The sequence below is a fragment of the Gekko japonicus genome, unplaced genomic scaffold, assembly GCF_001447785.1.
Source record: "Gekko japonicus isolate JY-2015 unplaced genomic scaffold, Gekko_japonicus_V1.1 scaffold892, whole genome shotgun sequence".
Lineage (NCBI taxonomy): Eukaryota > Metazoa > Chordata > Lepidosauria > Squamata > Gekkonidae > Gekko > Gekko japonicus.
The window spans coordinates 588,324-614,962 of record NW_015174869.1 but is presented as its reverse complement, the minus strand read 5'-3'; the positions used below and the strand labels follow the sequence as shown (position 1 = coordinate 614,962).

The following is a 26,639-nucleotide window of genomic DNA, read 5'->3' as shown; positions in this document are numbered from 1 at the left end:
GTCTGTCCTTTTCTGAAAACACGGGGAAACAAGACACTCCAGGCAAGCAATTGCCTCTCTTCGCTCCACCTTGTTGCTGATGGGTCAGCATTTGGCATAATAAAAAAAATAAACAAACTGGCAAAAGCCGAAAGCTTCCACAGTCTGGATTTGCATGTTTTACTAGATACGTTTGATGCTGAAGCCAACGAGGCTTTGTAGATTCTGCATCAGCGATCGTAAAAGCACGTATATGTTTTGCGATAAAGGGTTGTGGAGAAATCGATGCAAATTTAATCCAGACAACAAAGTCCTTTGGGGATTGGAGGGATAATTACAAGAAATGCCTTTCTGTACGTTGCCAACTTTTAAAAACTGCTTTGCTCCTGTTCCATGAGAGCAAGCTGACACATGGGAAATGCACGATGTAGTAGTTAAAAGTACTGGATTAGGACTGGGGAGATCCAGACACAAATCCCTGTTTAGCCATTGTGTACACTGGGTTACCCTGAGACAATCACTCCACTAACCCTTAACCTACCTCACAGGATCGTTGTGAGGATAAAATGAAGAAGAAAACTGAGTACATATGAGCTCCTTGAAGGAAAGGCAAGAGATGCATACATGACACACAGGAGATTAAGAAGCAAACTTTTAAAATCACTTTTACCCTCATGCCAGCAAAAGTTATGCTTGCTAAATTTCTGTATCTCCAAAATTAACCACCACATTCCATCCTGAGGATATCTATCCTCCTAGAGTATAAAGGGATGCCATCTTATTATCTGGCTCCGCTTCTGTGTATGTGCATTAAATAGCAACAGACCAAGAAGAAATTAAAGAGGATGAAATTTTAGCAAGTAGCCCCATGTCACTAAATGCTTCACCTTCTAAATTTCAGGGTGTCTGGCTAGAAATAAAAGTGGCTACTCTAAGAGGGAGTGCTTTGCTTTCTGCAATAACTGGTGATGCTTAAGCATATGCACAACCAAGACAGAGATTGGAATAAGTGACAAACACATGCCTAACAATGAGCACATCTATACTATAAATTTACATCTAGTACCATAAGAAGGGTTAAAATCATAGGGATTTGGGGGCTGAGTGTTCCCAAACCTCTCAGAACTAAAATTCTCAGGATTCTATCAGGGAGGTGCCTTGTCAGTAAAATTTCTTCAGGCTTTGCAATGTAGATGTGAACATTGGAGTCATGAATCTGGACACACCACACGCAGTAGTTAGGTAATTAGCAGTCACGTTTTTTTTCTGCTCATGAACTAGAGCCCATTATGCACACACACCTCACTGCAGATTTTCAGAGCAGTAAGCCTTTAATCTTGACTTCGGATTCTGTGCCCACCTTACACGCCATTCTTTTCCCTCTGGTATATTTATTCTGTGGCTACAATTTAAAAAATGCACTTTTCTAAATCAGGGTGGAACATCACTTGTGACATGTGGGTGGTGATGTCCAAAGTTTCCCCCCTCCCAATTTACACAATTACCCTATTGCAGCTACACAGTAGCGCCCAGCCTTCCATTTAAATCCTCATGGTTCAGGTTTTGTGCGTGTATTTTAGTGTTGGTCCCTTGAATGAAAGAGAACAGAAAGAGACACAGGCAAAGGGGGGGGGGACACAAGCATCTGGGAAGCCCCATTTTCCATACTGCGGAGCACTCGGGGATTCTCTGCTGTTATAGCAGCCATTGTGAAAAATGGGAAAGAGTCACATGATCTCATAATATATGGAAACATGTCGAGTGAACAGAATGCATGGCAGAACCCACTGGCAACGGCATTGCAAGCTGTGATGGTTGGCAACATGTGTGTGTGTCTCCCTCTCTGCGCTTGCTTGTGCAAAGTCGGCTGCAATCCCACCATTATTTGAAGAAGAAGAAGAGATTGGATTTATACCCCGCCCTTCACTACCAAATGAGACTCAGAGCGGCTTACAAACTCCTTTCCCTCCCCCTCCCCACAACAGACACCCTGTGAGGTGGGTGGGGCTGAGAGAGCTCTGACAGAAACTGCTCTTTTTCAAGGACAGCTCTGACAGAGCTTGTGACTGACCCAAGGTCACATCAGCAGGTGCAAGTGGGGGAGTGGGGAATCAAACCCGGTTCTCCCAGATTAGAGTCCGCACACTTAACCACTACACCAAACTGGCTCTCCAGGGCCGCAATTTGTATGGGGGGAGGAGTCCTCTGGCAGAAGCTCTGGAGAACGTTTCTAGTCTTGTGGCACTAAATTTAAAAAAAAATGGAGGGTATTTTCGCTGATGCCCTAGTGCAGCTGCATAGTAACGCTAATTCCCTGCTCCTTGCAAATTTGCGTTATTTTCTCATTGTGCGTCTCTAATTTGATCCTGCACACTGGTTGTGATCTTGGCAGTTTTTAAAAGCCTGTCATGAGTGGATTGCATTCTTCCTCCAAATGGATCGATCCCAAGCAATTCTTAATTTCAGCAGTTCACAGAAGGTCCATTTGGCTCAGCTGCCATTTTAATGTTAGGCTTCCAGAGACTCCCAAAATGGCTCCCCCCCCCAAAAAAAAACCCCTTTGTTCACTAAAGCATTAAACGGGAAAAAATGGAGAGTTAGGGGGGAAAGAATGCCCTACACCACATTAAGTAATTTGCTGAAAGATAATAGAATAATGTTTTGATGGTTAATACCAGAAGGGGTGCTGTTTTCATATAATGGTCAAAGATATAGAATTGATTCAGTGTTTAAGGTAGAAAACTTTCTACAAAACTTTGGAGAAGACCTGGGTCTGCAAAAAGAAGAGGTAGAAGAAGAGGAAGAGGAAGATAAGGAAGAGGAAGCAGAAGAAGTAGGGGAAAAGAGCAGACACCAAGAGACACTTAAAAGGAAAGGAAATGCGACAAAAAGAAATAAACCCAAATCCAGCAAATCAACATACCAAATTCTGACTAGATATAAATACAAAAGTGCATCCGGACCTAACGTCTGACACGCCACCACAGAAGGAAACGCCAGGAACACCGTGATCGTTCCAGGTGGGCGACACTGTTTTTGCCAGGAACTACAGCGAGGGGCCTGCGTGGATGCTGGCCGCAATAACCGCAGTTACCGGGCCATTCTCCTATGTGGTGGCTTCACCCAGTGGAAGAAGTTTTAGGCGGCACATCAACTAGCTTCAGAGGTGCTGGATAGACCAACCAGATTTCCCGGCCAGGGAAGACTCGAAAGAAAGTTGGAGCCCGGCTCCGTCGACTGGGCAAGGGCAACCGCATTCGGCCAGCAACGCCAGACCTCCAGCCACGGAAACCAAGACCCCCCAGACACCAGCACCAACCGACAGTGATCCGACTGACCTATCAGCAGCAGAAGGTAATCCAATAACAGACACCGATCCATTCCCTCCACACCGTGCTAGCGCTACCCCCCTGACTGGGACAGTGTGGCGTTCCTTAAGGACACGAGGGCGCCCAATTTATCTGAAGGACTTTGTGTGTTAAAGATATGCACAGATCTTAGGGGGGAGGGGTGTTGTGTATTATGATTACAAATAGTTATTCCCAGCTTTGACCAGAGCTACACAGAGCTCTGGTATCGTAAAATGCACAATCTGATTGGCTGTGGTGAAACATACGCCAATCAGAGTTCAGGATTGTTCTCGTTCTTTATGTACGGACAGTGATTGGTCCTTACTGTGCGACTTGGCGTGGTCTGCCCAGCCCAGGAAGTTTAAAAGGCGCTCGTTGCTCCTGTTGATTGTTGTTGGTTGTTCTGATGTAATAAAGCTGAAATCACTTGTTAATAGCTGCCTGAGTCTGATATTTAATATCTCCGATCCCCCTTTCAGGTTAATGCCAGCAGGAAACTAAACCTTGTGCAGCTCCTTTTAAACTTCCCCTATCATTTTAATTTTTTTAAATTCAGCAATCCAAGACCCGCAATAGTCTCATATCACTAGACTCATGCCGTTTGTCAAAAAAATAAAAACATTTAAAACAAAGGGGAAATGGAGCTTGTACACCGATGAAGGGGGACGATGGTGGAAGGTGCAGAGTGGGCGGAACGATCTCAGTGTGGGCGGGGCAGCAAAAGGGCGGGAGGGAAATCTAAGGGAATCTGGACGCTTTTGAATTACCTTCAGCTTGGAGGAGGAACAAGGGAGAAATCGGCCCAAAAGGGAGGAAAATCAATGCAGAACTACAAAGAAAACCCGACAGACATGCATGGTGAAAATATCCATGAATAATAGACCTAGGCTGCGGTCACACGTAACAGAAGCCACACAAGTGAGACGGAAAACAGCCGGAGTTTCCGGGCGCGATCTCACCAGCACATCTGGGAAGCGTAGCACTCCCGTGGCTCAACCGAGGCTTCCAGCCAAAACTGCGTGGCAAAAAACTAGTACCTTGGAGGTACTAGTTTCCGGAAACTGCGGGGCAAGGGCGGGCGTCTGATCGCGTTTCCGGTGGCATCCGGTGCCCGCCCATGTCCCCTTGCAAATAAGGTGTGTTTTTTTTGTCCAAGTCTCTGTGGATGCGCATGCGCACCCAACGGAGCATGCGCATTTGTCATGTACACAAAAATAAAAAACAGTTTGCCGCGGCGCGCGCTTCTTCGTTGTGCGCCGGCTTGTCCTGTGATCGGCACCTCTCCCTTGCCATGGAACCTCCACGGTACCTCCACAGGACCTCCACAGGAGGTCTGATCACGTAACTGCGCAGTAGTTTGCCCCAGGGCAAACAGCCACGCTTCTCCTCTGCAGTTTCCTGCCCGTGTGACCGGGGCCCTAGAACAGCAAATCATGCCTTATAGCTTGGTACATATTGTTTAAGCAACATTGGGCTAAAATATGTCACACAGAATCAGGACTAGCCCCGGGCAGGCTCTGGATGAAGCACAGGAAGAGCGAGAGAGAGAAACTCGAGACACAAACCACTGCCGTTGTTATCAGCACATCTGGATTAAAATTAGCTTTTCCTTCTAAATTCCAGTGCCAAGTACATGGAGTTTTAACCAAACAGATGCCCCGGGGGGGGGGGAATCTTATGTTACAGCCAGAGAATCAACATCACCATTTTTTACTGGGAATCCAGGTTTCGTTTCACTCCAGTCTTTTCCCCCCATGTCACTCTAGTCTTTTTTCCCCATGGCAAGAAGGCCTGCAAAGATGCTCACAGTTCTTTCCCTTCCTTCCATTTTCCATGCACTGCAAAACCAATAGGCATCTATATCTGACTGAGAACCCGCACTGCATGCTGGGACGGGTGGTCTGTTAAACCATCCAGGGCTGGTTCCAGGTTTTGGTGGATCCTGGGTAGAGAGTTCTGAGGGGGCCCCTCCCATCCTTTGCCCACTACCCAGCATTCATGCCTTCCTTCCCTCCCACCCACCTGCATGCCTCTCACATATTTGCGTGTCCTTCCCTTGTTGGCTCACAAGCCCCCACCCCACCCATGCTCACAGCTGCCTGCAGACCTTTGCCCAGTGGCACTGGGCAGTGGGTGCAGCAGGGAGAATGGGTGGTGGAATGCTAGCGAGTGGGCAGGGGGTGGTGGGCAACTGGTCCTGGCCCTGAAACCATCACTAGGCAATGCTAGGTGTACTTTTCGCTTCTTGGCTTGGGATTCTGGGGGAGACCCTTTCATTGCCTTACCTATTTTCCAATCTAGGAGGTAGCCCCAATAACTCCAAGTGTGGAAAGGCTATAGACACAATACAAAGCCCTTCTCCTAGGCTTGTAGGCCGTAACAATGTACTTCTGGACAAAGGATTCCATGCTTGTTGGCAGCAGCCAAGAATAAAACATCATGCATGCTTACTGCCAGACTTTGGATGGGCAGTTGTACATGGTGACTGATTCATAAGGTCAACTGTTCAAGGGCTGAGAACCAGCAGTTGTAGGGTTTTCACATGTGGTTCCTGCAGCTACCACGAGGGTACAGGGACCATATGAATAGACCCTCTGATTGTTTCTTTTGTATGGCTGTGGCCAGAACCTTTGCTGAAACGGCAAGTCTTTCCATCTCTGGCTTCTTCTTTCTCTTCTGGTTGTAAAATAAAACAGGAGGCCGGGTGGCAACTTAACATTTATTCTAGCATAAGCTTTTTGTGAGTCAGTGCTCACTTGATCGGACATGCTGGAATAAATATTGTTAGACTTTAAGGTGCCACTGGACTGCTATTTTGTTTTGCTGCTACAGACTAAGGTGGCTGGCATTATCTTCTGGTTGCGGTTGACTGAAGAACATAAGAACGTAAGAGAAGCCAATGTTGGATCAGGCCAGTGGTCCATCCAGTCCAACACTCTGTGTCACACAGTAGCCAAAAATACCAGGTGCCATCAGGAGATCCAGCAGTGGGGCCAGGACATCAGAAGCCCTCCCACTGTTGCCCCCTCCCCCCAAGCACCAAGAATACAGAGCATCCCTTGCCCTGGACTGAGAGCTCCTTTCTATACCTTGTGGCTAATACAAGACAGGCAGAGACCATTGTCCCAAGAGACTCAACCCGGGGGGGGGGGCTTCACCCACCACTCATGTGGCTGCCAACCTCCAGGAATAGACTTCTGCCTATTCTGATTTTAGGCACAGATTTACGACAGCTGAGCTTTACGAGGCCCGGATTTCTTTGTTTCAAAAGATGCCCATTGATTCCCAGACACATCAACAAAAAACTGGTTCTTGGATCATTACCGGGGGGGGGGCGTATTTCCATCTACACCACACTTCTATACACCCTCTGCACCTGAAATGGGACTCACTGCAGTTGAAGGCAGCAGCGGAGCAGGAACCTGGGAACTGGATGTTCCATGCTGAGGCCACGACACTCCCTGTTCCTACCCTGGTTATTTACACACACTCCTGTAATGCTCATGCTTCGGTATGCTGAATCGAAAATATAGGAGTGTCCCAGCTATTCTAGGCAGGTCCTGTTGTAGCCTTCCCCTTCCTTCCTAATTCTGAAATCTGAACAGCTAGATTCATGTCCAGTAGCACTTCAAAGACGAAGATTTGCGAGGTATAAGATTCCAAGAGTCAAAGCTTGGACTTGAATCTAGGGCTTCTACTGCAGATCAGGATGCCAGCCTCCCGGTGGGGCCTGGAGATCTCCCAGAATTCCAGCTCATCTCCAGACTACAGAGATCAGTTCCCATGGAGAAAATGGATGCTTTGGAGGGTGGACTCTGTGGCACTGCCACCCCACTGAGGTCCCTGTCTTCCCACCAAATCTCCAGGAGTTTCCCAACCTGGACTTGCCAACCCTAGGCTCCTCCCTAGGGAAACCTGGTAACTGCAGGCCAACACAACTACCATCTCTTATGTTCTTATGAGGTCCATCAGTGGCTAGCCACAAGGTATAGGCAGATCGTGGTAGCGAGCGAGCGGGGAGAGTTTTCCACGCAAAGGGCCCGGCACAAGTTCGCCCTCGCCCGCCGCTTGGCTCGGAGCTGCACCGCCAGCCCCCCCCATCTTCCCGCCCCGGCGCCAGAGCCCACCAAGCAGGATGCCGCGCTCCTTCCTCGTCAAGAAGCATTTCTCCGCCAGCAAGAAGCCCAACTACAGCGAGCTGGAGAGCCAGACCGTGATCATCTCCCCATTTTTATATGAGAAGTACTCCTTGTCTGTCCCCCAGCCAGAACTTCTGAGTGCCGCCCCTTACTACCCTCTGCTTGTATGCAACACGGGCCTGCTCTCCAATTTCTTCGCTTCGGAGCAGGAGAACCAGAAGACCCCCGCGTCTCCCCCCAGCCCTGACTCCAAGCCTCTGGACCTGACCTCCCTGTCCAGCGAAGAAGAGGATGGCAAGACCACCTCCGACCCGCCCAGCCCGGTCTCCTCTGCCACCGAGGCCGAGAAATTCCACTGCAGCCAGTGCAGCAAATCCTACTCGACCTTTGCCGGCCTTTCTAAGCACAGACAGTTGCACTGTGACTCCCAGACCAGGAAATCTTTCAGCTGCAAGTACTGTGAGAAGGAATACGTCAGCCTGGGAGCGCTCAAGATGCACATCCGAAGCCATACCCTGCCTTGCGTCTGCAAGATCTGTGGCAAGGCTTTCTCCAGGCCGTGGTTGCTGCAGGGCCACATCAGAACGCACACTGGTAAAGCTCATTCGGGGAAGTGGTTCTCTGTCTTCCTGGTTCTTGGGGGGGGGGGGACAACAGTGGGAGGGCTTCTTCTTCTTTTTTTTAAATAATTTTATTTTGCATTTTCCAAACAGAACAAACATTACTGTATTTCATCATAATACATATATGAAAAAACTGTCAATGTAAAGCTTGAATTGATGCCTGAGACTTACCTATTAAATATCACGCCAGAAACGCTTAATTTTAATGAAAAATATGTAATTGTATATGTTGTTACAGCTGCCAGAATATTGTGGGCTAAATATTGGAAAATGCATGACACACCTAAAATAGAAGAGATAAAACAAAAAATGATGGAGGGGGGGGGGGGCAACAGGGGGAGGGCTTCTAGTGTCCTGGCCCCACTGGTGGACCTCCTGATGGCACTGGTATTTCTGGCCACTGTGTGACACAGAGTGTTGGACTGGATGGGCCTTTGGCCTGATCCAACATTGGCGTCTCTTATGTTCTTATCTTCCTGAAACTAACTCTGAACAGGCTCTTCTTTCTCCTCTAGGCCATTGAACATCAGCTGTGGAGCATCTCCAGTTTCGCAAAATGGACTTATCCTCATTCGCCACCCTTCCCCACAACAAGAACTGTTAGGTTGACTCACTGGTACAGGCCTCCGCCATGCTGCCTCTTCTGACCAGGTCTGGTATGGCTCAGCTTAGGTTCTCGGGCCATATCTAGATCTAGGGAATCGTGACAAAGAGGGAGAAATGGCAGAGGGGGAGGAGAGGATGGTGAGGAGATCATCGCTCAGGGTGGCTCTCCACGAAGCAGGCAAAAGGATGCCAACAAACCGCAAGGCCTGCCCAGAGGTCATGTGGTTCTCTGCATCTTCATAGCATTTCACATGTAGGAGAATTCACTCCTCTTTTCAGGTTCATGAAAAAAATATCTAGGTGGGATGGTATCCATATTCTGGGAGCTGAAATGTAAAATGGTGCCAGGGTAGGTGGTACACCAAAGGGGACATCCAGGGGCCCAGCACCTGGAGAAGCTGGCTTGCCTGCAAAAGAAGTCCATCCACCCCCCGCCCCCCAAAGCCCTTGGCTCAAGTTAGTAGGTAGAAAAGGCTGTCAAGTCACAGCTGACTTATGGTGACCAGTGTTCCCTCTAAGCTGACTTAGTGTGAGCTAGCTCACAGTTATTTAGCCTCCAGCTCACACATTTTTGTCTTAGCTCAGGAAGGATGGCTCCAGAGCAAACTAATTTATGCAGCAGCCAAATCGCTCGCTCACAACTTTAGTGCCAGTAGCTCACAAAGTAGAATTTTTGCTCACAAGACTCCACAGCTTAGAGGGGACATTGGTGGCCCCAGGTGACCCCATAGGCTTTTCAAGGCAAGAGACATTCAGAGGTGGTTTGCCGCTGCCTGCCTCTTCCTCATGATCCTGGACTTCCTTAGTGGTCTCCCATCCAAGTCCTAACTAGGCCCGATCCCGCTTAGCTTCTGAGATCTGATGAGATCGGGCTAGCCTGGGCTATCCAGGTCAGGGCTGACTCAAATTAGCAGCAATGGCCAAACCTTCTGTTATCAAAACCAGGCAGGATTCCTGTTTTCTCCTGCTCCTGTCTTGCCTTCTCTTGCCTTCCCTGAGGCCAGTGGTAGACTGCAGGTTGCTTGGGGCAGGGGCCCTTTTTTGTTTTTACTCTGCAAAGCACCATGTGGATGGAATTTGCCATATAAAAGTAAGAAGAATTCTTTGCTCAGAAAAGAACAGTTCCTAGAGCCTAAGTTGATATATTTTAAAAAAATAAACAGAATGTCATCTTCAACTAAAATTTTAATTAAGGCAGCAAACCTTGAGCATATTTTTAAAAGGTAAAGGTTCCCTTGCTCGAAAGTCAGTCGAGTCCGACTCTAGGGTTGCGGTGCTCATCTCCGTTACAAAGCCGAAGAGCCAGCGCTGTCCGAAGACATTTCCGTGGTCATGTGGCCGGCATGACTAAACACCAAGGCGCACGGAACGCTGTTGCCTTCCCACTGAAGTGGTCCCTATTTATCTACTTGCAATTTCTTGCTTTCGAACTGCTAGGTTGGCAGGAGCTGGAACTAGAGACGGGAGCTCACTCCGTCATGCGGCACACTCAGGTCTCGAACTGCTGAACTACCGACCTTCCACAGCCTGCAGTTCAGGGTCTTAACCCCTTGAGCCACCGCAGCTCCATATTTTACTTTGACACATTTTTTAAGTCAGTATGTTATCTCTGGGTGAGTATGCTTAGGACTGGAGCGTTATTGTAATACGGAGAACGGGGATGACATTTGCAAAGATTTGATAGGTAAAATGAAGATTGCTTTCTCAGACAACTTCACCTGTGATTTGCCCATACAAATGCTTTTCCCCTCTAGTGCCACCTCGAGGCATTGGGGCCCACATCAGTGGTATTCCTGTCTGCTTGAGACAGCTTTGTATTGACTGCCAGAAACTTGTTGTTGTTGATACTAAACTCTTCCAGCACTTCTGCAACCTGGGCGTGGGCATCTAAAATCTTCAAAAAAGGGACTCTTGGGGAGTTGATACCAAGGGACTTGCCCAACGCCCTTCGGCAAGTGAGTGGCAGAGCCACAAATGGAATCCTGGTATCTTCAGTCCCCTTCCACCTGGCTTCTCATTTTCCGTTCAGTTCACAAAACGCTATCTTTGGTACGCAAGTTTAGGTGTACAAATCTATTTGCCTTATAGATCGGAAAGGCAGGTCCGCAGAATGTAGGCTAAGGATGCCCCGGATGGAAGGACAACTGCTTTGTTTTACTCAAGCTTCCCTATAGCTCAGCGTCCTGTGCCCGTTCATCCTGAGGTTTCAAAGGCAAACCTCTGGGAGGGTCCCTCCTGGTTTTATTTAGTAGCCCACTGTGCCAAACGTATTACCCCAGTTGCCTTAACCATCTCCGTGGCAGTCGGATCTTGTACCGTCTCATCACCCTTTGGTTCTAACTTTCTTTCAGCAAGTGAGGGTCATTCTCTGCAGAGTGACCAGCTTCCATTTGCAAGCGAGAACAAGGGGGAAAAAAACTCTAATACTCCAATCAAAATACAAAGAAATAAATCCCTTTTTCTTCCCCTGGAAACAATAACTCCACGTATATCGTATTCAAGGGAGAAACGAAAGAGGGGGACGACTGTCACCAGTTCTCAGATCCCCACCCCCACCCCCCGATTTTGCCTTCTGGAGGCAGCATCTTTGCCATCTTGTTTTGGGGCTGAAAGGCAGGGGGAAACATGCACACAAACGTACACAATGGGATCGGGGGGCTGCCGTTGGTACTTACATCTCCAGCACCCTTCTCTGCTGCCAAAAAGTGTCATGCCACCCTAGAATGAGATGGGGGGGCCCTGGTGCCAGGCTCCGGAATCGCTGCTGCCCAGCCTGGGGTGATCTCTTGTAAGCATACGCTGGGTTGCCAGCAGCTCTTGGCTAGAGAATGGATCTCAAGTCTGGCTGCTGTACCGGAGGAATGTACCATCTGTCCTCTGGAGGTGGGGGAGGAGAGGGAGGAGGAGGAGGGAAAAGACGAGGCGAACCATCTCCGTCACATGCACAGGGGTGCGCGGAGCCAGAATAGCCAAGTATTTCTGTAATGATGATCTCAGCGTTATTGGTTCAGGGGACAGGAGAGGAGGGATTTGGGCAGGATGCGGGAAGCGAGCTGCCGCCTCTCTGTTTGGAGGGAGAAAAGAATAAAGCCAAAGGCAGATGTGGACAAAGCCCACGCTCATCTGTTCTAATCTTTCCTGATCTGCCCCAGGTTAAAAAAACGACACTGCCTCTGGAGGAGAAGCTTGGAATGGCTTTTCAGATTTGGTCAGTCATGTGTCCTTGAGTTCATCTGGCTTTGGTCCTCCCTTAGACCGTATTGGGAGGCAGATTCTAATTAGGGTTGGTTGCCAATACCTGGAGATTTGGGAGGTGGAGCCTGAGAAAGGTGGGGATTGGGGAGGGGAGGGGCTTCCATAATGCCATAGAGTCAAATTCCCAAAGCAGCCATTTTCTCCAGGTGAACTGATCTCTGTCTCCAGGAGATTGGTTGTAATCCCAGGAGATTTACAGCTACCACCTGGAGACTGGCAGCCGTAATCCTAATGCATGTGCCACGGCTTCCTTTCTATCTGTACTCCCCCATAGCTACCTAGATTCATACTACAGTTTGCAGAATGAGTGTGATTTGGTGTGTAATTAGGTGAAATCCATGCTCAGCCACTGAGGGCACCAAGTACTAAAGCTGGGAAAGATGCATGTTGCCAAATTCACACAAAATGGCAACCGTGCATATTGAGAGAATTGTGCATCAGAATATTTACTGGAATGTGAGCTAAGAGCAACAAAAAGGGGCTATATCCAGTCATCTGTCCAGCACCTTATTGATGGCAATTCCATACCCGCCAACATTTGTCAAGCAAAAACATACTTATGATGACCCAGTTCTCAGTATCAAAGATCCCTTCCCTCTGTGTCTGTCTCTCTCTCTCTCACACACACACACAGGGCTAACACTACACATTACTTCTTTGGTATAGTATATTCACACTCTTCAGTCACCCATCTTCCAAAGCCAATAGGCCATTATTATTATTGTTATTATTAAAAATATTTCTGTGCCGCCTTTCTACCCAATCTGGGTTCCCAAGTGTATGTCTGCTTATTGTTAAACAGGTATTGTACTGCTGGACAGTGGCATGAGACTTTATTGTAACTAGTTTCAAAGTGTGATCTTTTGGTCCCTCCGAAAGGCAGTTGCTCTCCCTTGAGTTCAATGAGAGAATTGATATATATATATATAGCAGTTCGAAAGCAAGAAATTGCAAGTAGATAAATAGGTACCACTTCGGTGGGAAGGTAACAGCGTTCCGTGCGCCTTGGTGTTTAGTCATGCCGGCCACATGACCACAGAAATGTCTTTGGACAGCGCTGGCTCTTCGGCTTTGAAACGGAGATGAGCACCGCAACCCTAGTGTCGGATTCGACTGGCTTTCGAGCAAGGGAACCTTTACCTTTATATATATATATTGCAAAAAAAATTGTACTGGAAAAACATAACTGTTCTGCAATATGTTATCTGCAGTTCAAACTACACCCCATTTGCTACGGAATGAGGGCTATAAAAGAGCTTTCTTGAAGGAAGTACAAAGCTGCGGTGGACTGGCTTGGCTGAGGAGATGACTTCTATTAGGGATAAAGTCTTTCCTACTCTGATTTGGACAGTGCTGGCTCTTCGGCTTTGAAACGGAGATGAGCACCACAACCCTAGAGTCTGATTCGGCTGGCTTTCGAGCAAGGGAACCTTTACCTTTATATATATATATTGCAAAAAAAATTGTACTGGAAAAACATAACTGTTCTGCAATATGTTATCTGCAGTTCAAACTACACCCCATTTGCTACGGAATGAGGGCTATAAAAGAGCTTTCTTGAAGGAAGTACGAAGCTGCGGTGGAATGGCTTGGCTGAGGAGATGACTTCCATTAGGGATAAAGTCTTTCCTACTCTGATTGTCTTAATGCCTTAAACAGATACGTTGGCTGTTCTACAGTCTCATCCCCACTGTATCATTTTATCTTACTAGAAATCTTTGCTGCGAGAGACAAATGTTATCATATTCTACTTAACTGATTGCCTGATGTTATCATATTTTATAAATTGCCTACTGATTGAATGAAAGGTTGGTTTGTTTTTTAGAATCATACTTGTAATCTGACTTGGGTCTCAGTGAAAAAGGTGAAATACAAATGAAAATAAATAAATATACTGCACGGTGCCTTAGTATTTGTGTACATTTGCTCCTGATATTTTTCTTGAAATCGAGGAAAAGGAGCTGTACCCCCAAGGAATGGCATCTCCTAGTAACTCACACTAAAACCTTAACAAGGTATCCCCCCCCCCCCCAAGCCACAACAGGAACAACGATATAGCAGATACTGATAACAAGAAAAATTAGAGATTTTCCCTGGTCAATAGGAATGCTTTTAAGTGCATACTGTTTACAGCGTTATGGCGAAAACTCAGAAAACTGCATTCGGGGCTTCCCTCTGCTTCGGCAGCGATGCTAGAAGAAAGGAGGATAAAAACCGAAGCGGGAGGGATCCAAACGGGGAGAAATTGAAAATCACTGGCAATTTATAAAAAATAAGGGGGCAGCAGCAGCAGCGTGAACTGTGAATCCATCTTCATAAGGAGCCCTCAGGATTCATGCACGGAGGTGTCAGTCATGTGCAGTTAAGAGGCTGAGCACCAGGAAGCAGTGCTTATGTTAGGGCATGAGGGCCAAGCACAGAGGAGAACAGAAAGAGAGGAGTCAATGGTGGGACTCGCAGACCTAAAGGCCTCGCTGGGCCCTACAGTCAAAGAAAGCAAAGCACACTGAACTTGGCTCACATCCTGCGACGCCCATTGTACAATTAATTTAGAAACCAAACTGTCTTGCCTACCTTCTAAGGTCTCTGTTTCAGAACAGGAGTCCAACGGCACCTTGGAAGACTAATCACATTTATTCTAACATAAGTGCAAGTCAAGAGCTCACTTCATCAGACTCCCAAAAGCTTACGGTGGAATAAATGTCATTTGTCTTGAAGGTGGCGCTCTGAACTCCTGTCTTCTTTTGCTGCTACAGAGTACCATGTAATCCCCAACTGGAATGATCATTCTGTTCAAAAGTGGTGGCTTTGGGCTGTTTCAAAAATGGATGCCCCCAGGTTTGCATACTGTGTTGAATGCCAGGCAATCCTGAGTAGATTAATTCATAGAATCATAGAGTTGGAACGGAAGGGACCTCCAGGGTCATCTAGTCCAACCCCCTGCACAATGCAGGAAATTCACAATTCCTTCCCCCTCCGCACCCACGGTGACCACTGTTCCACGTCCAAAAGATGACAAAAAAAACCCCTCCAGGATCCCTGCCCAAACTGGCCTTGAGAAAAATTGCTTCCTGACCCCAAAGTGACAATCAGCATTTCTCTGGGCGTGTAAGAAAGGGCCACAAGAACTATGCAGCCCTTCCTGCCCTCCCTCTTATGATCTGCCTAAGTTCACACAATTAGCATTGCTGTCAGATGGCCATATAGCCTCTCTTAGAAACCTCCAAAGGAGGAGAGCCCAGCCCACCACCTCCAGAGGAAGCCTGTTCCACTGAGGAATCGCTCTGTCAGGAAGTTCTCCCTAATGTTTAGCTGAAAACTCTTCTGGTTTAATTTCAACCCATTGGTTCTGGTCCGACCTTCTGGGGCAACAGAAAAAAACCTCTGTACCATCCTCTATATGACAGCCCTTCAAGTACTTGAAGATGGTTATCATATCACCTCTCAGTTGTCTCCTCTCCAGGCTAAACATACCCAGCTCCTTCAACCTTTCCTCATAGGACTTGGTCTCCAGACCCATCACCATCTTCGTTGTCCTCCTCTGGCCATGTTCCAGTTTGTCTATATCTTTCTTATAGACAGGTGGGTAGCCATGTTGTATCTGAAGAAGTATGCATGCACACAAAAGCTTATACCCAGAATTAAACTGTTTTGGTCTTAAAGGTGCTAGTGGACCCAAACTGTGTTCTGAATAGATTAAGTTAGGGGTCCCCAACCTCTTTGAGCCTGGGGGAATACTGACATAGTGTGGTGGGTGCAGCCCCAAAATGGCTGCCACAGGAAGTGGAGCTAACCACAAAATGGCTGCTGCAGCTTACCTTCAGTCACGCACTGAAGATCCTTGTGCTGTGGCTGGCAACTGCTGCCAAAGTAAAATCTGAACTGCCAATCAAATATCCGGTAGCCAATCAGAAACCTTGCTGGGCAAAAGCCCCACCTGGCTCCACCCACTTCCTGAAAGCACTTAGCAGACACCAGGAAAGGTGTTGCGGGCGCCACATTGGGGGCTCCTGGATTAAGTAGAGATGGTACCATCGTTGCACGTGGGAAGAATGAAGTGAAAACAGTGAAATCTCCCATTGAAAATATAAAATCCAGTACTGGACCCAGTGTCTCTCACACCAAACCTTTAAAGGCTGAGAGTACAGGGTGAAAAAAACATGGTAATCACTGCATTAGCAGAACTGGAGCTTAATTTGGGATAAGGCACTGGGTAGAGAGTGAACAGAAGCCAGACTGGTAAAAGTGCTAGTCGTGGAGGGCAAACCCCCCCCCCCCATAAACAAAGTCTCACCCTAAAATAACAGTCTCCAAGGGATAACCAAAGTCGAAAGTGCTTTAAAACATTTAGCACAGCTTTAGCTGGGGGCCTCCCTTCTCTCCTTCTCCAGGTGCAAAAAGCCAGGCTTCTCATGAAGCTCACTTGCTCCTGCGCTGCACTCCCCCGGCTGCTGTTTTAAACCTCTCAGTGCTACTTATTGCCATGGGGATGAAGAAGGATTAATTTCCCAACCACAGCCTGAGCGGCATTATCTCCTTGTTAGGACTGCAGATCGCTTGGATAATTTGGGAGGTAGACTGAGAAGCTGGGTGAGACGTTGCACTCCTTGGTGATTTCTCCCACATGGCCTTCCACCTCGCGATACGATCCTATGCAAAGTTAGACGTGTCTAGTTCTACTTAAATCAATAGGCTGACGCATGCCTAACTCTAGATATTTTTAATTTTTAGGTATTTATACCCCACTCTTCTCTCTATGGGTTCCCCAAGTTTCTGCACACATGAAGGCACCTCATAGTGAGTCAGACCCTTGGTCCATCAAGGCCAGTATTGCCTACTCAGATTGGCAGCAGCTCTCCAGGGTCTCAGGCAGAGGTCTTTCGTATCACCTACTGCCTGCTCCTTTAACTGGAGATGCTGGGGATTGAACAGGGACCTTCTGTATGTCAAGCAGATACTCTACTACTGAGCCACAGTTTACAGCATCATTCTCCCCATCCTCCAACTTTGTCCGTACAACAACCCTGTGAGGTTGTGACTGTCCCAGTGTTATCCAGCAAGCTTCCATGGCAGGATTTGATCCTGAGTCTCCTGGATCCTAGTCTGACTCTCTAACCACAATGCCAGGATGGCTCACTTCAAGCCAAAGGCCAGCCATGTACAGGGGCCAGCCAGGAGCCAAAGAAACAGCCGACATTCACCACTTGGCTGGGGCTGAAAAATCAGAAGGGTTATCAAAGATCTGGCAGGCCCCAACTAGTGACTGGTGGACTATCAAATTCTGCACACCTGATCCACACCATCGCGGGATATTGGAACCCCAAATCAGAGGAAGAGGTTTGGGTTAGTTCCTCCACAAATGGAGACCCACCGAAGAATTCCCCTTCAAGTGCCTGATGCAAGTAGAATGGTAGGCACCTGCACATTTAACGTGCTTTGAATGTCTATATGAAGCCTTTAAAAGAGATTGTCCATAGCTTTCTAGTGGGACATCCTCAATACATCGATGACACCCAGCTATTTATCTCTTTGTATAAGCCTCCTTGATGCTGCCGTCTCTGTCCTGGGTCATGGTCTGGCATGCATGTAAAGAGACTGCCGTTCCCAGCTTCTCAAAACAGTGTCCCTGATTGATTTTTTAAAGAGACTGCACAACAAACATCAGGGGGGTGAAAACATTTTAAGATTCGAGTTTGTGACACTTCCTCGGTTTCACACAAGGTGTCAGCATTATGCCAGCAATTGAGTCCACTCTGCTGTTTACAGTGCAAGGAAGGGAGCCTGTAAAAGAACCCAGCTGTGGCTGATCAGAGAGTATTAGATAGTTCAGATGTTGTTTCCTCCCACTGGAAGCATGTAAGGGGAAAGGTGCCTTGCTAATTTGCAAGATGTATTCATGGGGAGGATAGCTGAGAGAGCCAGTTTGCTTTAGTAGTTAAAATCAGCAGACTCTAATATGGAGAACCGGGTTTGATTTGCCACTCCTCCACATGCAGCCAGTTGGGTGACCTTGGGTCAGTCACAGTTCTCTCACTCAGCCCCACCTACCTTACAGGGTATCTGTTGTGGGGAGAGGAAGGGAAGGAGAATGTAAGCCTCTCTGAGACTCTGAGTGATGGATGGGGTATAAATCCAACTCCTCCAACTCCTCCTCTTCTTCTGCTTCTCCTCCTCCCCCTCCTCCTCAGTGCATGAAGCTGCCTCCTACTGAGTCAAACCATTGATCTAACAGGGTTAGTATTGTCTACTCTGATGGGCAGAGGCGTTCCAGATTCCAAGACACAGGGCTTTTTTTGTAGAAAAAGCCCAGCAGGAACTCATTAGCATAATAGGCCACACCCAACAGCAGACACTCATTAGCATATTAGGCCACACCCTTGACAGCACATTAGCATATTAGGCCACACCCCCGTGTTACAAGAAGTGTGGTCATCCAGCCACACACCCCTTTTGCTTCTTATTCTGTTTATCTTGTTTGTTGTCAAAACCCAGGGCTTTTTTTGTAGCAGGAACTCCTTTGCATGTTAGGCCACACACCCCTAACGTAGCCAATCCTAATGAGTTTCTGCTGTTGGGTGTGGCCTGTTATGCTAATGAGTTCCTGCTGGGTGTGGCCAACTCAGGAGCCAGCCGGAACTCCGTTCCTGTGCGTTCCTGCCCAAAAATAGCCCTGCCTAGACAGAAGTCTTTCACAACACTTACTGCTGGGTCCTTTTAACTGGAGATGCTGGGGACTAAACCTGGGACCTTCTCCATGCAAAGTAGACATTCTACCGTTGAGCCACAGCTATTGAACTCTCTTATGGGGGCTCACGTAGGAACATGTGTTCTACTTCTCCCTGATCTTACAGTTTTTGGAACTAACCTGGGAAAGCAGGACACCTGGGAAAGCACTGAGCGTTTGGTCCTACTTACCTGTCAAATGCATCCTCTGTGAGAAATGTCCGGGCAATAAAGCAGACCAGGCTGCCCAGCTCTCCCTTGAAATAGTCAAGGAGATCTCCCATGTTGCAGCAGGCTGCAAAAATCCCAGCTCTGAATGCAGCCATCTGGACTGGTGGGTCACAGGATGGCCTGGTCTGGGAATTATTCCTTCACTGGAGAGGGAGTGGAACAGGTTGTGCCTTGCGGTTTTTGTCTGCTCTGATTGCCTCCTGCTCTCAGACTCAGTTTGATGTAGTGGTTGGGAGCGTGGACGCTGATCTGGGAGAACCGGGTCTGATTCCCCACTCCTCCACATGCAGCTGCTGGTGTGACCTTGGGTCAGTCACAAGTTCTCTCAGAGCTGTTCTCTCAAGGGCAGTCCTTGAAAGAGCTGACTCAGACCCACCTACCTCACAGGGTGTCTGTTGTGGGGAGGGGAAAGGAAAGGAGATTGTAAGCCGCTCTGATACGTCTTTGGGTAGTGAAGGGCGGGATATAAATCCAATCTCCTCCTCCTCCTCTTCTTCTCCTCCTCCTCCTCCTCTCAGGAGCTTCAGGCAGAGAAAGGCCTGTCTCTATCCCTGCTTTTTGAGATCTTTGAGTGGGTGAAGCCAAGGATTAAACTTCAGTCCTTCTGCAGACAAAACATGCACTTTCCCTTCGAGCCATGGCCTTCTCTGGTTTTGGCTGATAATGGACACCGCAGATAAGCTGACCTTGCGGTTTTCTGCAAACCTTTTGTTTTGAAGTGATATTCATTACCAGCAGGACTTCTACAGATTTATGGGCTTGTCGTACACTATCCTTCACCTTTATGATTTAAAAAAAATAAGTCAGAAGGAGCAGAGAGAAGAAGAAAGCAAAAAAGAAAGAAAGAAACGTGTAAAGCGATGGCAGAGAGCTATCTACAGAAGGGGCAATGCTGTTGGCGACTTCCTTTGGCTAAAATTTAATAATGTAGAGCTTTTCTGAAATGGTTGCTTCGGCCGTAGAAACTAAGCATGAGGCCAGAAGGATTTCCTACCAGGCTGCATCCATAATCCTGATCTCAGAACTTGTTGTTGTTCAGTCGCACAGTCGAGTCCGACTCTTCGCGACCCCATGGACCAGATCACACCAGGCCTTCCGGTCTTCCGCCGTCCTCTGAAGTTGGCTCAACTTCATGTTCGTTGCATCTATGACACTGTCTAACCATCTCATACTTTGCCGTCCCCGTCTTCTTTGACCTTCAGTCTTTCCCAGCATCAGGGTCTTCTCCAGTGAGTGCTCCCTTCTCCTTTGGTGGCCAAAGTAGTTGAGCTTCAGTTTCATTATCTGGCCTTCCAGGGAATAGTCAGGGCTGATTTCTTTTAGGATTGACTGATTTGATCTTCTTGCAGTCCAAGAGACTCTCAAGAGTCTTCTCCAGCACCATAAGTTCTCTGAACTTAGGGGGCTTCAAAATCTCCAAGAGTGAGTCCCTTGTGAGTTTTGTATGTGTTACCTGAGAGCCAGACCATCCAAAGCTCCCCACAAGTAATTCCTGTCATTGTGACAGCTGAGAGAAAAAATGCCACTGTCATTTGTACAGGTCTCTGCCAGGAAGCTGCAGCTACACATGAAAAATGCATCCCTAAAAGCAACCGAGGTAGACAAAATGAGGGCGTTTTTGGATAACACTTTTAAAAGTTGACAGCTGTGATTTAATTTTTCCCCCTCTTTTTTTTTTTACATTTTTTTATTTTCCAAAACTACAAAGAAATAAGGTGAGGGAAACTACAAACTACGGGAGAAAGTAAAGATAACCCCTAAAAATCCAAGAGGTGGTGGTCATATAATAGTTACAATATAGCTTTAAAGTAAAAAGAATTATTTGTTACATTTAAGGTGATTAATATACTTGCTTATATGCTTCAAGTCTAGATATTCAGACTTAGTAGGGAGCAATACACAAGAACAATTAATTATCAAAGAAAACAGCAAACTTCAGAAAGGTTTAGCATCTTATTTTTTGCCTCTTCTTTCCCTCAATTGATATCCCTGCTTAGGGGCAGCTGCCCCACGTTCTGAGTCCGAGTCTTCTTCAGTAGGTGTTTCATCTCCACTTTCCTTGTCCTCATCATCTTCCCCCGTTGGTCCAAGTTGTTGCCACAAGAACTCACGTGCTTTCATTACAGAGTCAATTTTTTCCCTCTTGTCTTTGAATGTAAAGAGTACGCATACAGGTAAAATCCATTTGTAAGGGATATTATTCTTTTGTTTAAAAAAAGCCAGGTCTCTATATTTTTTCCTTTTTTTTCTTATTTCAAATAGAATATCTTTCAAAACTCTTATCTCGTTGCCGTCAATTTTCAGGGTAGTTCCATTTGTTGCCTTTGGATCTGATCCCTCACTTGTCTTTGGGAGAATCTAACCACCACCTCACCGGGCAGATTATTTTTCTTGCTGCATTGTGGACGCAAAACAAACAAACAAACAAAAAAGACTTTTAACAATGTAAAAAGTAAAGTGGGTATCCAGGTTCCAGAAGAAGAAGAGGAGGGGGGGGGAGAGATTGGATTTATACCCTGCCCTTCACTACCTGAAGGAGTCTCAGAGTGTCTCACAATCTCCTTTCCCTTCCCCTCCCCTCAACAGGCACCCTGTGAGGTAGGTGGGGCTGAGAGAGCTCTTTCGAGAACTGCCCTTGAGAGAACAGCTCTGAGAGAACTTGTGACTGACCCAAGGTCACACCAGCAGCTGCATGTGGAGGAGTGGGGAATCAAACCCGGTTCTCCGAGATCAGAATCCACGCTCCTAACCACTACACCAAACTGGCTCTCTAGAAGCTCTTTGGAAGCTCAGATTCTGATCATAACTGCCTAATCCTTCCCCTACCAAGACACTCCCCACAGCCTCCACTACCACTCTCCGCAGAAGGTTCACCAGTTTTTCACAAGATGAATGAAATCGTTCTGGAACATGGAGATCTGATGTAGTCTCTGTGAACCTGCGCTGTACTTAGCACATATGTTCCTCCCCTTGTTTATTGCATACCCTCTTACTCAGGGCTATTTTGGGGCAGGAACGCACAGGAACGGAGTTCCGGCTGGCTCCCAAGTTGGCCACGCCCAGCAGGAACTCATTAGCATAATAGGCCACACCCAACAGCAGAAACTCATTAGGATTGGCTACATTAGGGGGTGTGTGGCCTAACATGCAAAGGAGTTCCTGCTACAAAAAAAGGCCCTGTGTTTTGACAACAAACAAAGTAAATGGAATAAGAAGCAAAAGGTGGGTGTGGCTGGATGACCACACTTCTGGTAACACGGGGGTGCGGCCTAATGGGCTAATGAGCTGTGCTGTCAGGGGTGTGGCCCAATATGCTAGTGAGTTCTTGCTGTTGGGTGTGGCCTATTATGCTAATGAGTTCCTGCTGGGCTCTTACTACAAATAAAAGTTTTGTTGGAGTTCATGAGGTCTCTTAGGTGAAGCTTAACATTATCCTTTATCACTAGGACTGCCAGCCTCCAAGTGAGACCCGAAGGCCCCCTAGAATTACAGCTCATCTCCAGACGGCAGAGGTCAGTTCTCCTGGAGAAAATGGCTGCTTTGAAGGATGGACTCTAGGGTGCTATACCCTGCTAAGGTGGTCCCTCCCTTCCCAAACCCCACCCTCCCCACACTCTACCCCCCCAAAATCTCCAGGTATTTCCCAACCCAGAGTTGGCAACCCCCAGCTTTGAGGATTTTCCTGCTAGCCTATATAGGTGTCCGAATGTCCCAGAATGCAACTCTGAGCAACAAAAGCCTGTGTGGGGGCTGTGGCTCAGTGGCAGAGCTTCCGCTTGGCATGCAGAAGTTCCCTGGTTCGATCCCTGGCATCTCCAGTTAAAAGGAGCAGGCAGTAGGTGGGCAAGACCTCTGTCTAAGACCTTGGAGAGCTGCTGCCAGTCTGGGTAGGCAACCCTGGTGGACCAAGGGTCTCATTTCAGTGCAAGCCAGCCTCATGTGTGCAGAAACAAGAAAAATGGGCAGGTGTGTTGCAACAGGGTGCTGTGTGCACAAGTCACAAACCACCGTGCAGTTTTAATTTAAAAAAAAAAATTAAAAAACTTTACCTCCCATAAGTAGAACTTGTAAGTGTTTAACTTCAGGTGGACCTTATTATTGTAAAATACTGGCAAATGGGATGAAGAGAAACTCCAAAAGAAGGAGAAATGGGAGGATAGGCCTTTTCCTCTATACACAAATGTGGATTTCAAAGCATTTAACCAAGACAGAAATAGCAACAGCAACAACCCCATAAAAGCGCACATGGCCGTTTCCCTGCCCTTTCTGTTCAGTTGCTATGTAGCGGCCGCATCGCTGCAAAGAACTCTGGCTTTTTTGCTTACTAACATTTCGTCATTCAAGAGGAACACAGTATGCTCGGACTCGACTGCCCAAAGGAAGTCGTTTTTTGCTCCTAAGAACTGACTTTAGAGCACTGCTAAGCTGGACATGCCAGTGTGTGTCTTTTTTTTTTTTTAGTTCTGCATTTAAAAAAAAATAATTATATTAATGACAGCCGAAGCATACCGCCTTGCTCGGAAGAAAACAAAAGCCTTTTTCATTCTAATGCACAAACACATAGCAAAGCAAGCAGGAACCAAGCCCTATTTAAAGGAAGAAAGGAGAAGGGAAAAAAGAACATTTCTTTGGCACGCGATGTGAGTAATCCTTGCTATGCTTCTAGGGCTGCGGCCTTCTTGCAACAGGTCCCCTAGTTTTCAGCGTTCCTCTCTTTTTGGCTGCAAGCTTCTGTGCATTTACTTGGGAGTAAATCCCTCTGGGGCGTATTTATTACTTTTTGATCCTGAGTTGTATCCAAGGAGCTCAGGGCAGCAGGCGTCCTCTGAGGAATCTTCCCAGCAACCCTGCAAGGTAAGCTAGGAAAATGGTGACTGGCCCAGAGTAATCCAGGGGCCATTTGTGGCAGGGAAGGGGGATTTGAATCAAGGACTCCCTGGTCCCGGTGTCTCACGCTGTCACTACATGCATAGAATGGGGCTATTGGTGATTTGAAAACTGCCACAAAGGCTCATGGGATAAGTGTCCTGTTTTCCTTGGAATACTGGAAGGATATTCAGCTGATGTCAGGTGCTCTTTCTGTCAATTTCAATGGGAGAAAGTTAAGCATGTGCTCAGTTTCAGTCGATATCCCTGGGATAACTCACCAGTAAATCTCCCCTTGAACAAAACCTGTGACCGGTTCCGTATTTACCCTGGGGTTGGAGTTGCCTGTCTAATCAAAATACCCACATTGCTTAGCAATCGAGCTAAACCCCTTAAGAGCTTATTCCCCCCCCCCTACAAATAATAGAGGAATTTACTGTCGGCACCACACAGGCACCAGAGAAAGCAGGACTGTAGGGCAATAGTTCCACTTAACTTTTCCAGTTCTCTTGGGCGAGTGGGCCTCTTCTGTAAGAAGGCAGACGAAAAGGTACCTTTGCACAAAAAAAGAGGATGTCCCTCTCTGCTGATAACCTCTCTTTTTAAAAAGCAAAACTTAGATTACCAAGAGCTGCCTTTCCCTAGCACCAACATAAATATAAGATCTCTAGGTTACTCAGTCACTTTGGACATTAAAGTCCTCAGTTGGTGAGTCAGTTTATACAATAAGCAACATATTTGTCCAACACATGTTCGTTTGGTCAGCTTTTTATTCATGTTGCACATAATGGCATTGTTGCAATGTGTGATAATATTCCTCTCCAGGTTTAAAAAAAAATGGTCTTGTTTCATGTTCTGCTCTTTAATTTCCAGACGTATGCCAAGAAAACAAACCAGCAAAGATTCTCTAGTGGGAGTTTGCAGGGGCTAGAATTCTCTTGGTCAAAAGTGGTGATTTCCCGAATAGTTGATGTATACTGTATGGGGGGGCATAAACAAAAGATTGGAAACAGTAGTAGGTGTGTCTGTTCTACCAACAAGACAAAAGGATACAAGCTACAAAATATTTTGCATTCGTCTGTGGTGTACACAGACACTGGTATTTCTACCTCTTGTATTTTAAAAAGCTACTATTTTGGCACTAAAATAGGGGTCCAGTTGTTCTTTAAAGACTAATAAAATTAATTCCTGCATGAACTTTTAAGAGTCAACGCTCACTTGCATCCCATCTGGAATGGTTGTAAGTCAGTGTGGCCTAGCAGTCGCAGTACAACCTGGGAGTACCAGGATCAAACCCCCACTCTGCTCACCGGGTAACCTTTAGCCAGTTGTTCTCTCTCAGCCTAACCTACCTCACAGGGTTGTTGTGAGGGTAAAACAGCAGAGGGCGAACATTTGCTGTCCAAGACTCCCAGGAGAATGGGTAGGCTTAAAACATATTCAATAAATAATATATCCATGTGTCTACAGACCAACTGGGGAGGCCATTTTAGACATTAACAAAGTGCAGTCTGTGACACTTCTGCCAATCCGTGACTTGGTCCAGTACACAAAAGTTTATGCCATAGTATATATAATGGAGACCCCTGACCTGGATGGCCCAGGCCAGCCCACTATCCTCAGATCTTGGAAGTTTAAGCAAGGTCAGCCCTGATAGTGCTTGGATGGGTGACCACCAAAGTCCAGGGCCTCTACGCAGATGCATACAATGGCCAACCACCTCTGAACGTCTCTTGCCTTGAAAACTCGACGGGGTCACCATACGTTGGCTGCAATTTAACAGCACTTCCAACCACAGAAACAACTCGCATGTTTCCCTTAAGCTTCCTTTTATTCTACAGTTTCTGTTATTCACGTCTCCCGCTGATTCATCAGAATGATTCCTTTGCTTGCACATTTACCACCATTGGCTCCATAGACTCCCATGCTTGACGGGAGACCACCAAAGTCCAGGGCGTTCACGCAGAGGCAAACAATGGCAAGCCACTTCCATTAATCTCTTACCTTGAAAACTCTATGGGGTTGCCATAAGTCAGCTGTGACTCGATGGCACCTTCCTCCACCACCGTATATAATGGGGCTTGACCCTACCCTTATCCTTGCCACTCCACTGGGCAAAGTTATGTATTCAAATATTTATACCCCACTTTTCTTTTTGGCTGAGGTTTGGAGTCTTCCTTCAGCCTAAGGCGCCTAAGTGGCTCTTCTGTTGGAAGAAGAAGAGATTGGATTTATACCCCGCCTTTCACTACCCAAAGGAGTCTCAGAGTAGCTTACAAACTCCTTTCCCTTCCATAGGCGTAAAGTTCGTGGGGGCGGCGGGGCGTCAGCCTTCCCCCAAATTTTTCAGGAAGGTTCCTTCTCCCCGAAATTTTCAGGGAGGGGCTCAGCCTCCCCCGGGGGCAACTGGTTCCAGCCACCCTTGCTCCATTCTGAAACTATGTTCAGCGGCTGGGTTGGGACCGGGAGGGAGGGAAGTTAGGGCGGTGGCTTGCTTCCTCCTGGAAGTGAAGCCCCACCCTCAGCTCCCAGCAGCCCTTAGTTCTGCCGGGCTGCACGTGGAGTCTGGCTTTCCTGGTTTCCTGCGCATGCGCACAAAGGTAGGAAGCATGCTTGCCCGGGCTCTCCCTTACTGCTGAGTCCTCGAGGCACATTCGTTCAGCCCCCCTCTCTGCCCCCCTCACCCAGCTACCAGTAAAATCAGCGCGGACCGGGAGGGGAACTTGGCTCGGCGGACTTGCCCTGCTGAAGGGAGCGCCGAAGCTCAGGGGCTGCGCTCCCTCCCACATCCCGGACGGCCTCCACGGCACCTCCTCCACTTCTTGCATCTGGCTGCTGCCTTCCTCTGATTCCCTTTTGCTGCTGCT

The 26,639-nt window shown here is 47.4% G+C and overlaps 2 protein-coding genes across 3 annotated transcripts in view; one reads left to right on the top strand and one right to left on the bottom strand.

Moving 5' to 3' along the window:
* The window catches only part of LOC107121793 (RNA-binding Raly-like protein), a 28,489-nt gene extending 16,857 nt beyond the window's left edge, over positions 1-11,632 (bottom strand). Inside the window, exons 1-2 of one of the 2 annotated variants that reach the window (XM_015424786.1) lie at positions 11,373-11,632; positions 8,706-8,784 (exon numbers count right to left, since the gene is read on the bottom strand). In XM_015424786.1, coding sequence (XP_015280272.1) covers positions 8,706-8,784; positions 11,373-11,409 — 116 coding nt within the window. In that variant the 5' untranslated portion in view covers positions 11,410-11,632. The remainder of the gene's footprint in view (positions 1-8,705; positions 8,785-11,372) is intronic. The other variant, XM_015424785.1, reaches the window with a different exon arrangement.
* Positions 7,465-8,614, top strand: LOC107121780 (protein snail homolog Sna-like). Its single transcript, XM_015424771.1, has 2 exons — positions 7,465-8,062; positions 8,607-8,614. The coding sequence occupies exons 1-2, from the start codon at positions 7,465-7,467 to the stop codon at positions 8,612-8,614; spliced, it is 606 nt and encodes a 201-aa protein (XP_015280257.1).
* Positions 11,633-26,639: the final 15,007 nt, after the last annotated feature.